The following is a 14,024-nucleotide window of genomic DNA, read 5'->3' on the forward strand; positions in this document are numbered from 1 at the left end:
TCCGTGTAGATGAAAAAAGTCAAAAGTTCTTAATGTGACACGATGCAGACCCTGCAACCAGTTAGTGAACCAAGACCTGGGAATGCTACAGATACCTAGAGCTGTACAAAACAATTCCCTGCACACACACACACACACACACACACACACACACACACACACACACACACACACACACACACACACACACACACACACAGACACAATGTAGCAGAGCGATGAGCCAATATGACATTCCTAGTACCATTTAGCCTCTGCATGAAATGGTGGAACCTCTTCCTCCACCTCCTGCAGGAATGAAGATTGTTTTTTGGCAAATACAGGCAGGCAGGCAGTACAGCTAGAAAAATTATAAGGAAAATACCGGATGCAGTCATCATCAACGAACAAGGCTTGGCCTTCGGTTGTCCTCCTTGTCCCAGAGAAGAAGCAGGACTGGAAGGTGAGAATAAGTTGCCTCTATATTTACTGATTTTAATGTATTCCCACTTCTTGCTTAGGATACTATTACAGAGTCAAAGCCCATTTTCTGGGAATGCCTGGGGAGAGAAGCTCCAACATACATTTTACAGTATTCTGGTTTTTACAAACAGAAGGTTGACATGAAATCCTTTATATAGTGACAACAAAAACACTTAAAAAATACAGCCGTTTAGTTGCAAAGTTAAACTTTATCTGCATGACTATCATAGTGATCAAAGTATTTAAAACATTGATCACTAGTTTAAAAGCTGTATCAGAGACACATATATTATGAACATACAACTTTAGAAGCTACCCAATTTGTTGTCTTTTCCCAAGACTGGTATTAAAATATTCAAAAACTATGAATTCTGAATATGTACATCATATAATTATCAAACAGTTATCTGTCCTTTTCAAAGTATTTTAAAAACTGCTAATCCACCTGGATACATAAACATTTTGTTCACCTTTACAAAGTCTCCTTCTCACACATAACCTGTACACAAAAGCATATATAATCAGCTCCCATTTTGTGGGCCTGGCCACTACATTGAGTACAGATTATTTAAACTGTACTTACTTGCTAGAAGCTGGAAACCGCCAGTGAGATAAAATCGACCTCCTTTCTGTAAGGTAAACAACTGGCAGAAGAAGAGGCAAAAAGAAAGAATGCTGAAGATTATAGAAAGGATCATCATAGCTTGCACTGCTTGTAGCCATTCTGAAAATAAACACAATAAAGTAAACAGTGAGATGCAAGCAAAACACCATCATGCATTTGCAACACAAAATTTGAATGTCATGCCAAAGTTCTGAATAAGTCATTTTCCAGCAGTTTACAAAAACTATGAAAATACTACTTCAGTACTTTATAATGATATGGAAAGCTAATCATCTAAGCATCCATACATATTAATGTTCCCTAACATTTTTAAACTCATGCAAAAAATGAGTCTTTGCACACTTAGAGAACTGTCTTCACTGACATTCCCATATCTTAATCTAGGACACTAGCCAGCTTGTAGTTGTTATACATAAAGGCATTATTTTGCTAGCAAATTATATAATGGACCTCTTATTAACTAAAATAATCTAAAACACTGTAAATGAGAGGAATCTGTCCTGTAGCAAACAGTGTATAAAAAGGTCTATATTTTTCCCCTGTGACCAGACAACTAAACAACCCAAGTCCATCTGACCTGCTCAACCATTACCAACATATCTGCTAATTTTGTAAAGTGAACCCAGACCTCTTTTAGGTCCTTAGCAACAACCTTAAAAAATATACTAAACTAGGCTTATTGGTTATCATACTCTCCCCATAAAGACACAAATCACAAACATTAGTAGTATATAATGATTTATGTCAGAACCATTTCTTGACAGGTAGTTCTGTATTCTCCTTTTACATCTTTCTTTGTTATTTATTTAACATTTTATTTAACATTTGTTTACTGGAAAGTCCGACTGGGACACAGCCCATTTTCAGCAGAGGGCCGGGAAGAAAAGTTCTACAGACATTTTGCAACATGAAATTAAAATCAACTTAAAATTAAAGGCTTGACAGACTTTTGGTGACATTACATATTGGTGTTACACATTACACATTACATTGGTTTAAACATCCTTTCATAGATTCAAGACAACTCAAGACACTATAGGCACTGATGTACAGTTAGAGTAGTATGGCATATGATAAACAGTGGCTGATCATCCGTACAGCTTTACCTTTACAGCAGTCACATTACTTATAATTCAAGGTAGCTGAGGTTATTTAAAAACGGCCAACAAAACAGGGGATAAGAGGAGAGAGGAGTGGAGCAGATAGTCATGAAGAGACAGATGTGTTATTGGTGAGACGGCAGGGTAGGAAGATGAGGTATGAGTAGTAAGTGTGAGAAATAACTCTATAAGATTAGGTATTTGTATGTATGTATATAGAACAGAATTGGTTTGATTGTTAAAGACTATGGGCATAGAATTTAGTCAAGGATAGCACATGGACAAAGCCATGTGTTACTGAGGAAGGTCCTAAGTACGGTTTTAAATTTAATTGGGTCTGCAGTGGTTTTGATAGCCTGTGGTATATTGTTTCAAAGTTTAGAGACACATTTAGAGTAGAGGGAGTCATGGGCTGTGTTGCTGGGTTTGGTTACCAGTAGTAGGGATTTAACTGAGGATCTGAAGACTCTAGAGTTGGCATAGGGTTGGAGCAATTATATCTGTACTGTAATGACCCTTTTACAAAGGGCAAGAGTTTTGTCAGGTAGGTGTAAGTCTTTTTGTCTAGCTTGACCTGGGCTTTGGCTTTACTTCTGAGTTGTCTACAGTGTTCAATGTTAGCTGGGTTTTTGTTAGTGGGCCACAGTATCTAGGCTTTATCTCACAGTTTGAGGAGATTTTTAGTGTCCCTTGTTAACCAAGGAGCAGTGCTGGATTTTACTCTGGTTGTATGGCATGGGGCTAATGTGTTTAGTATGTTGAGGAAGGTAGTACTGAAGTAGTGTACTGCAGTGTCTAACGGTAGTGTTTTTAGAGGGGTCCAATCACAGTTTTGTAAAATGAAGTTGAAAATTTGGATACTGAAGTGTTTATTTTGTTGTGAATTAGACGGTATGCTGAATTTCTGAGTGGACAGGGATGGCTTCTGACTAGGTATGTAGGGAGATGATCGCTAATGCTATCTGGGAGACAGCCTGATTGGTAGGTTAGGGCAGGTTTGTTAGTGAAAATCCAGTCAAGAATTGATTGTCTTTTGGTTACTTTGTCAGTTCTAGTCAGGGAACATATGACTTGGGTAAATCCATGCAGGTTAATATACTTAGTGGGCTTATCAGAGTTATAAGAGTACCAGTTAGTACCGAAGTCACCCATTATGATGGTTTCCTGAGGGACTGTTAGTGATATCCAATGTAAGAGATCCACAACTGCATTTGCATTACTGCTTGTAGGAATATATATGGCTATTGAGCACAGATTTCTTATGGTTCAATTCAAGTTTGCTAAATAGTAACTCAATATTGCTGAATTCAGGCAAGCTTGGTTCCATGAGTTGTACCTTTAAGTTTTACTTATACAGTAAGGCTACACAACCTCCATGCTTATTTTTCCTGTCACTTCTGATTACATTGTTTCCTGGGGGGAGGATTTAATTGTTGGGAATTTCAGGTTTCAACCATTTTTCTGTTAGAACTGTGATATCAGGGGAGTAGCATGATAGGCTGGCATGTAGGTAATGTATTTTATTGACTATCCTCCTGACATTCATATTAAGAAGGAGGGCATTAGAGCTACTAAGGGAAGATAATACAGTAGTGTTGTGTGGTAGAGTGGAGGAACTGGTGCTTTATTGTTGAGCACATACTGGAGCAGGGTAGGATGTACATCCTCAGACAGATGAAGTTGTGAAGAGAATTGTGAAAAATTTTGGGGAACTTAGTTAAGAGTTTGGTATATGTGAGAGATGAGTTTTTGGGAAAAGCTGGTAGTATTTATGTGGGAAGTATCCTGTATATGTTGTGTTGAAAATATTAGGTGCAATGACAAGACTGGGTGGTAGTGAGTACTGCTGCTGAGGGTTTGAGTTAGTAGAAAAGGAGAAAGTGTGTAATTGACAGTGGTAGGAAGTTAAGTTGTAGATGAGTATTAGGACAGTACAGACAATAGTGTGTAAAGTTATCATTTGTGGAGTTTTGGAAGTAGGAGATGAAAAGATTGTGAAGGAGGGGAAGAAGAGATAGAAGGTATGGATAGAGGATGTGTTGTGTGACTGGTTGAGAGTAAAAGGGGAGTGACTAGTGAGGTATAAGTTTAGGTGCAGTGGAGGTGGGTGGAATTTGGGTGTAGGGTAGGGGAGCGGACCAAGCAGAACCTGGCCAGGAAGACTGCAACTGTAAGAAAGACCGCAACTGTAAAAAACTATCAGCAACCCTATTCACACAGGTAGGCTATGTGTGGTCTCCTGTAACAGTAACCAACCCCAAGCAATACCAGTAGAAGTATTCCCACACCTTATGTTTGCACAAGGAGAAAGCAAGCCCTTACTGTTAGGACCAAAGCTGAAGAAATGAGGTAGGAGAGAGCCCAATTTCCTGTGACTAGGCAGGGAAGACTGAAAAAAGGTAGGTAGAATATAGTGAATTCAAGTACTTGGAGATCATCTTAAAAACAGACGTGTGTCGTGGAGTGTTTATTGACTAAGTTGCTAGAGGGGACCACAAACTTAGAAAATTATATAACATTTGCAATGTTGTTACCCAGCACTCTCTGGTTTCTATAGCTGTTTTAACTAATTATTTTATTTTATTTATTTTACATTTGTTTACCGGTAAAGTCCAACTGGGACAGAGCCCATTTTCAGAGGTGGCCCGGGGAGGAACGCTCCAGATGCATTTCTTTGGAATGAGGGCAGAGACGTACTTTCAGCTCTGGTGCACTTTCCAGCTGTTTTTTTTTTTTCAACTAGTGGTATGAATATTTGAGACAGAAGCATGTACGAGGTTGGGAGGACAGTCCACACAAAGTATAAGATGTGTTTAAGAGACCAAAGAGATAGGGACAATAAGAAGTAAATGACAAGCCTTGGTGAAAAATCTTAAATAAGACATTACTGCAGTTATATGAAATGCGTTACAATTCTCACTACTGAGCAAACAATTAACAGATACTGTAAACTCATAATATTTATATTCAGGCATAATATTCATGCTGCAGTCATATTGAAAACTCTTTAGTTAACACCTTGAAAGATGATAACTTGTAATCTTAAGTCGTCAACAAAGCTCTATATGTAGATGTTGATACTGAGCGCTACCATTTTAAATTATCGTGAGAAAACATCAACATAAAATTTAAGTTAAGCATTAAATCAGTTCTCGACCAAAAGCACACATTATATAAGCATCATCACTTAATTTTTCTACAAATCCTTTTATCAGTAATTAGAATGTTGGCTGAAACAAATGTGCCACCATGCTCGTCTGTGTCTTGACAATAGTGTTAAGCATTTAAAAGTAAAATCATCTAACTCCAAAGCCAACTTCATACTACTCAAGTCATAAATAACAAACTTCATGACACCCATGCAGATGAGAACTGAAAGTTTGACCGCTGAATCCTACACTAAGGCACTGCCACTCGTGTATGAATCATGCCATTCCAAACAGAACCAAGATGCTTTCCTCCAAAAAAAAAGGAACCCAATTTGGTGGTCCCCTGCCATAAACAAACTATACAACAGAAGGAAGAAACTGTTGCAGAAAAGAGGAAAATCCCGGGATGCAAAAAACTCCCTTACATGCCACAGTAAGAAGCTGACATCTCTCATAAAATCTTCCAAAGCTAGTTACGAAAATAAAATTGCCAAAAATTTCAAGGACAACCACAAGGCATTCTATAGTTATGTCAACAATCTAAATGGCAATGCTCAGATCTGCTCTATATTACAACAGAATGGCATTAAATATACTGATCCCAAGGATATTGCCAAAATCCTGGCAGATCAATTCAGTGCCAACTTCACCCCCCTCTCACCCCCTAAAGGGCCCATCTCAATACCAAAAGATTGCCAAACTCTGGTAATCATGGCCACACAGGTAAAAAAACGCACTCTCCAAAGCTAAGAATACAGCATCCATGGGACCAGATGACATTTCGGGCTGTGTACTACATGAACTACAAAATGAACTGGCACCTCACCTAAGTGTCATGTTTAATCATAGCCTCACCTCAGGCTTCGTACCCAATCAGTGGTGCACAGCTACAGTTATCCCACTCCACAAGGAGGGATCCACACTGGATCCCGGTAACTATCGTCCCATCAGTCTGACGAGCCTGATCTGCAAAGCCATGGAACGCATTATCATGGAACTTATAAACAAAGATATTGGCAACCTTCAAACACTGGACCCCACCCAGTTTGGTTTCGTAAAGGGCCAATCTTGTCTCTTCAACCTGATTGACTTCTAATTAGTCTCCAGAGCTGTGGACGAGGGTAAGGCAGCCTACACAGCCTATCTGGACCTCGCCAAGGCCTTCGACACCATCCCCCACTCTGAATCATAGATAACCTTACTAAGATGGGCATTAATCCCTACATCACTCGATGGGTTGTCAAATGGCTTACTGACAGAACCCACACTGTAAAGGTAGCCAACTCAAAATCCAGCTCCAGATAAGTGACAAGCGAAGTGCCTCAGGGTTCAGTCCTGGAACCACTCTTGTTTGGCATCTACTTCTCTGACGTACAGGCCAGCACTAAGGGACTCTGGCTAACAAAGTTTGCAGATGACTGCAAACTGGGAGCCATTACTGAATCCCCAAATGATGTGGATATTCTACAAAAGGCCCTTACAGAAACAGATGCTTGGTGCCAGAGCCATGGGTTCAAGCTGAATGCCAAGAAATGTATAGTTATCCTCTTTGGGAAAAAACATGTACCCATGAATTACCACATAAGTGGCAGTACACTAAACACCAAAAGTGTGATAAGGGACTTAGGGACATAGGTGGGCTGATCATCTAGTACCCACCTATATATATATATATATATATATATATATATATATATATATATATATGATATAATCAAACGTTCATAACATCAAACCTGTTTATCATCAGCAGAAGCGATCAACTATTCATTTGATTGGTTCTGCCAGTATTACTTTACTACTTTGTGTGAGATCGCAGAACAGCAAGGAATGGGAAATTGCCCTTTTCCCAATGTTGTGTAAACTCAGAGTTAGTTTATACAGGTAGCATGAGGCACAGAGGGGCTTATTCTGAAAAAAACATGAGTTTTGTGGGAGGGTTTTTTTTTTGGCCGTTTTCATTTTGATCCTTTGGGATTGATGTTTTGTCATTCAGTATTGTTGTACTTCGATGTTTTGAATTACACACACACATATATATATATATATATATATATATATATATATATATATATATACACACACACACAAATACATACACACACACAGATAAAAATATAGATACACAGATATAGATAATACAAACACACATATAAAGTACATGTTATTACAATTATTTTGGACAATATAGTGCACTGAACTGGAAATTCGCAGTCCCGAGTAATTGGCTTTAACATGGATTCTGCATGGGAGCAAGTCCAGGTCTCCATGTTCTCACAGGTCGATAAATCATGATTTGATCAATTATGATTGACAAAATGTGACTCGAGTGCAGTTCACTCAACAGGACTAGCTGCTTCACAATTCTCTTGATAAAACTGCTTCCGAAAACATATTTTATTAGGTACAGATATATAAGATTTGCATACTGTGTTCGAAGTACTGTTTGTTTTTTTCTTATGTTTTTGGACCCCGGTTTGTTACAGTGGGGCAGTGCATATTATAGGTGGATGGTACTTCTACTTTAGTTTTGCATATCAGTTTTTACATGGTACTCAGTGTCCTCCCATTTCATCTGCACTTGCACTGTTAGTTGCCAAATGAATGCTTGTCTGTGTGCTTGAGTTTGGGCTCTCCCTAACCACAGTATATGTTACCTCTGGGAAGAGGGGTAGTGTCACCCAAATGGGGGTACACTGAGTAATGTATTGGTGACGAGACTCAAGCAAATGGCATTCATGCTGATAAAGTATACATATTTTTATGGCATGGCTAGTCTGATGGATAAAAGGGCTTACAGAGCCTAAACCCACATCGTTACCAACACGACATACAGGCAGAGGTTACAGAGCCCAAATCTACACCACTGCCACCATATTATGCACTTAAGAGGGCAACTGGTCTTAACAGCTTACAGTAAATACTCACTATTGTCATGGGTTATGACCAACATGTTGTCACATCTAAGTAAATTGTAGGAACATAGTTATTTATAACTCCTTGGGATTTTATCTGCCTTAGTTTGAGCACAGTACCTTCCACTGCCAACATAGCAACAGTAACTAAGGGAACAAAAGTGTTTTTCACAGTCATACACACTCAATATTTATTTCCCAGCAGGGACTGTTGATACTGCTCCAGTGTCAGTCCTGCTAATGTGTACCCTTCCAACAATAAGACAGCTAATTGACACCAAGACCTCAGTTACTGATCACTCTTTTAATGATCCAGTCAACATTAATGTATAACAGCTGATGGCCATACAGTTTGTCTCTTGAAATGCATAGAAAAAGCAATACCAGTGCTGGGAGGTCACTAAAAAAATATGGCATCAGCCTTAATCTTTGTCAAATAAAACCTCTTTACTCTTAAAAATGATCTGATTATACACACAAAACATACAGAGAATGCACAGAGAAAGGTAAATAAAATTATTCCATGGGCTCTCTCTCTATACACTACTTCCAGGAACAAATCAGAGTCCCCATGTGTGGGACTGCACTGTGTGTAATATCTTAATGAGAAGAAAGCACTGTGTACACAAGACTCATGCAAATGGTATTCAGGTTTATGAAGTAGCTCCTTTTATACCATGGGTAGGGCCTTTCTTTATACTTCAAAAGGGCTGTCTTTTGGAGATCTATTTTGTTTCTGCATGTGTTATCTTTCCTCTTCTGTCAAACAGTACTTATTTTTCATGGCTGCTTTCTTATGTACTCATTTTTGTACATTTCATTGACTTTTTGGGCCAAATTTTAGGTCCATGTTTTCCCCCTTTTTTCTTTATGAAATGATTGATACTTTGTTTTGTATGTGAACTGTGTCCTTTTATCTTAACTTTGCTTCTATAGCATAATTATTTTTTCATCTTCTTTGTACAAACCACATACTATTTTGGGTTGTTTTTGTGGGGCGTATACTTTTATACTGGCCTTGTTTATAGCCACTAGAAACAGACATTTCCTTTGTAGAGAAAGTGCTTACATTTATTTTGTTGTTTGAGTCTATGCTAGACTAAATGCCATATATAGAACAAAACTAAGTCCAAGGTTTTGCTTCTGGTTCAAATGACTGCATCTGGAGATATCCTGCGTGCACTGCTTTTTTTTCTCTTCTTTCTGTTGTCTTTGGTACATGTTTTGGGGCTACTGCTCAAATGGTGTTTTTTCTGCAAACTATAATGCATTCTAATAAGATAACAAACAATCCTAAAGAACACTTATGTTATATCTGTGTGTATTTAGTTACCCCTGTCTGTCTATGTTACACGCAGTGATGATGTTATCTGCTTGGACAACTGAGTGAATAATTCATGTTGGACAAACTTTTACTTCTGTACAGCGGTTGATATGTTCTTTGCTACATGCTGTGAAATTTACCTACTACATTATGAGAAGCGACACACAGCTGTGTTTGATGTATGCAAAAGAAGGGTTTTGTGTAAATGATTCTACTTTTTTCTTTTTCTTACATAGGAAAATCTTGTATTAATTTCTATATTTTTTACAGGTATCCAGAGCAAACATCCAGACCTCTGCCCCTCAATTTCACATGCATCCTTATACAATATAATCTTGTCATCTCACAGGCATCCTTGCCTTAAGGATCACATGATTAAACAGATATTACAACAATTGCTAAGCAAGATGGACTTATGAATATTTAGTAAGGACTACTTAACATTATGCACAGTTTATTAATTGTACAAGCTATCCAAACAAAATGATGATCTGATTCCTAACCAGTGAGCCAACCTACCTCCTGACTTTGGGTATCCCACATTTGTCCGAGGAGCCTACAATCAGTAGAGTAAGAGTGAGAAACCATGGGTCAAACAGCAGAAGGGCTTCGTTTTTAATTGTTACGACAAACTGTGGCCCTGTATTTGACATTTCTTAACTTCATGCTCAGGCTGTAAGAATGATTACTCTGTACTATGCTATGCACGAGGTAGGGCCCTTAACCTCTCTGCATTTGGTATTGACCTTAATCTCTTCCTCGTTTCCCCCAGTTTCTCCTACTTTATAATTTTAAAATAGGCAAGGATCTGCCTCTCTATTAAACTATACTATCACCTCTTAAACATGCTCCACAAAAGTCCACCATGCCCCCCCCACACACACACACACTTTACTACTACTATGTAACTGAAACAATAAACCAGTTCCAGAAGAGTCTGTATCTCACAGACTGCCTCCATTTAAAATATACTACACAATATTTCACAAAAATTCCTATTCCATTTTCTATCTATCTATCTATCTATCTATCTATCTACTTGTGTGGGTGTGTGTATACATACATACATATATATATATATATATATATATATATATATATATATATATATATATATATACACACACACAAAAATATAAATACATATACGTGTACCGTAAAATGTAGAACACTCAAGAACAAAAAGGACAGAATCACAAAATGCTACATACTTTTCTCCCACTAAAGAGATATGTATATTAGTAATCCACAGCTACAAAAAACTTAGATCGAGTGCTGTCTTGACAGCTATACTGTTAAGAGAAAGGGGTTTTAATGTAATGACTAGGGTTAGGCTTAGGAGCAGGGGTGAGGTTAGGGTTAGCACGCATGAATAAGATGGGAGGGGGCTTTGTGTTAATCCTAACCATGACATAACCCTACACATTACTTTACTAAAAATGCTTTCCCTAAGAGTACTACTAAATAAGACAAAAGGACAGAGAACACATACAACACAAAACATGCACAACACGGAATCTATCCCCTTACCTAATCCTTATGCTAACACTAACCAATGAACACTTGCGCACTCACCATCTGCTATAACACAGTCTTGCACATCGTCATAACCACCACTTTTCCATTCAAATATTAAAGTTTCTGTATGATCCTGCTTACCTACATGGTATAAAACTAAATCTAACCATATGTGATTCACTCAAATGAGATTTCACTCATTTGTGCACTCTTACACCTACAAAAACCTTTCTATCAAATGGGATTCTACCTTTTGACTTGCACTTATATATATATATATATATATATATATATAATATATGTGTGTGTGTTTGTGTGTGTGTGTTTGTGTGTGTGTGTGTGTGTATATATATACACACACACACACACACACACACACACACACACACACACACACACACACACACACACACACACACACTCATAGTATGTTATGTTTCATTACCCTGCATTTTGCGTGAACACCATGCAATATGTCACATATGAAAGATAGCAAAAAATACCAACAGTTTATGGACCTGTTATGTTCCCCATATTAGTGAAAACCTGGAATAAAGGGATCAAAGAAGTCCCACCACAGGTAGTTAATAGTATAAAGTTACCATAACAAAGATGTAATGTGAAAATGGAAACCATTTTGCCAAAAAAGCTGTATTCTGAAAATTGATGGCTTGTTTTTCTGGTTACAGAAAAGGTTTAGCATTATATTGAGTTCACATTTTGAGACAATGAAAACAGTTTTCACCAGTATCTGAAGCTACCAATTATATGGCCATGAATAATTTACAATATGTGTGTGCCAATGCCAGAGTTTACATTATGCTGGTTTTCGTTTCTCCCTGTTGGAATTAACAGAACTGCAGTATGCTGCAACAACACGGCAGAAACATTTCATTACTATCAAGTGCCATGTGAGGTAAAGTCAGGTTACACAATATTCCTGTGGCTCGTTTTGCCCTTGTACATTACCAGTGCAGCTCACACTGTGAATAATACACTTGTATAAGAAACAGTACATAGAAAAGGGATGGGGCAATGACAGTTTTGTATGGAAACAAACGCAAGCTCTCTCACACACGCACACACACGCACACACACACACACACAGATGTTTGGGTGAGTTAGGGGAGAGATGGCTCCAGTGAGTATTAATAGCAGTATGGAGAGGAAGACATATCCCAGATGACTGCAGAATAAGCATTCTACTGTCAGTGTGCAAGCACAAAGGGGACATTCACAACTGTGAGATATAGAGGTATTAAACTCCTGTCACAGTGCATGAAAATTCTGGAGTGTTTAATTGATAAATGAATCTGCAGAGTGGTAGAAAATAAAATGGGAGATGAGCAGCTTGGGTTCAGATCATGATGCTGTACAACTGACCTGATGTTTACAGTGAATCAGATAGTTGAGAAGCTAGAGATGAAGAACTGGGCATTCCTAGACTTGGAGAAGCATATGGCAAGGTCTGAAGAAAGCTGGTTTGGGCAGTCCCAGAAATATTGGTAGAGTTAGTGCAGGCTATACACAAGGGCCCAATGTACAAACAGGGCTCAGACTCACAGAGGGGGTCCCAGTGGGAGTAGGTGTGCATCGAGGTTCAGCTCAGCTGATCATACTGGTGACAGATTACATAAACAAACAGGTCGAAGGGGACAGATCAACACAGGTGTTATATGCAGACAATGTGGCATTACAGGAAGACTCTAAAGAAGAACTTTAAATGAGAGGGGAATGGAATGTAAAGCTGAAGGCACACATGATGAAACTCAGTACAGATATGGCAGTTGTAATGGCAGCAACTGAAGGAAATTATAAGAAGTTGAGAATTGAGTTAACAGCTTCAAATATTTAGGAAAGGTGCTTGAGGAAAAGCAAAGTCTGAATGAAGAGATCAATGCTACAATCAGAAGGGCTGCAGCTAACTGGCATAGAGTTTCAGAGGTAGTGGATGACCAAAGAATATCAAAGAAGCTGAAAGGTAAGGTGTACAAAGCAGTGGTGTGACCAGTACTTTTGTATGGTACAGAAAACTGGGCAGTGAAGGTACAGTAGCTGAAGCTAGACGTGAAGGAGATGGTGTCTGAGATGAGTGGTAGGATGCATAGTTTGGGACAGATGAAGAAATGAGGAGAACAGAAAGCCCAAGATGCCCCAACTGCAGAGAATATCAAAGGGAAGGTTTGGACACATGCGCAGGAAAGCAGAAGACAATCTGGTAAAGAAGATTTGGGACAGACAGGAAGCAGGCAAGAGGAAATTAGGACATCCATCAAAAAGATGGATGGACTGTGTGAGAGCATACCTGTGACATTCAGGTATGAGTGTCAAAGAAGGTAGAGGAGAGTGGTTTGAGAAATTTGGTGACTATTGATGTGACACCCTGACTCCATGTAGAAAATGTGCAAAAGGGTAGATGATATTGATACACACACACACACACATATATATATATATATATATATATAAATATATATACCCAGACATAGAAACAGTTCAATATAAATGCATATTTTGATGGGTTTTAACTAGTGGAATTTACCATACAATATCTATTATTAAACGAGCATCACCAAATGTGTTACATTAAAGCTCTTCCATACACTCTCCTGGAGTGTGTTATCATCTTTATTAATTAAGTAGAAGAAACATTAACAGAAAGTTAATATTTCTGTAACATGGCACATCTGTATCTTTCACAAGTTTTTGCACATGATATAAGGAAAAGCTTTCCTTGCCACTCAACATTATCTTGATAACATTTCATTTTACTTTATGTGAAGCTTACTGGAACTGGACAGTTGCTCTTTGTTGAAAAGTAGGACTACCAAAGCTGTTGGAATGGATGGTCCCCTGGTGGAAATCAGAGGTCTTTCTTTTATCACCCCCACCCTTTCTACTGGATGTGTGAAGGTTACTCCTCCCTCTGTT

The 14,024-nt window shown here is 38.3% G+C and overlaps 1 protein-coding gene across 2 annotated transcripts in view; it reads right to left on the reverse strand.

The window, feature by feature from the left end:
* PMP22 (peripheral myelin protein 22) overlaps positions 1 to 14,024 on the reverse strand; it is a 244,838-nt gene that overhangs the window by 33,198 nt on the left and 197,616 nt on the right. For both annotated transcript variants that reach the window (XM_044090521.1, XM_044090522.1), the window contains exon 4: positions 1,046 to 1,186. In XM_044090521.1, the coding sequence (XP_043946456.1) occupies positions 1,046 to 1,186 (141 nt within the window). The remainder of the gene's footprint in view (positions 1 to 1,045; positions 1,187 to 14,024) is intronic.

The sequence above is a fragment of the Protopterus annectens genome, chromosome 12.part0 (genome assembly GCF_019279795.1).
Source record: "Protopterus annectens isolate FY-2018-M chromosome 12.part0, PAN1.0, whole genome shotgun sequence".
Taxonomy (NCBI): Eukaryota; Metazoa; Chordata; order Ceratodontiformes; family Protopteridae; genus Protopterus; species Protopterus annectens.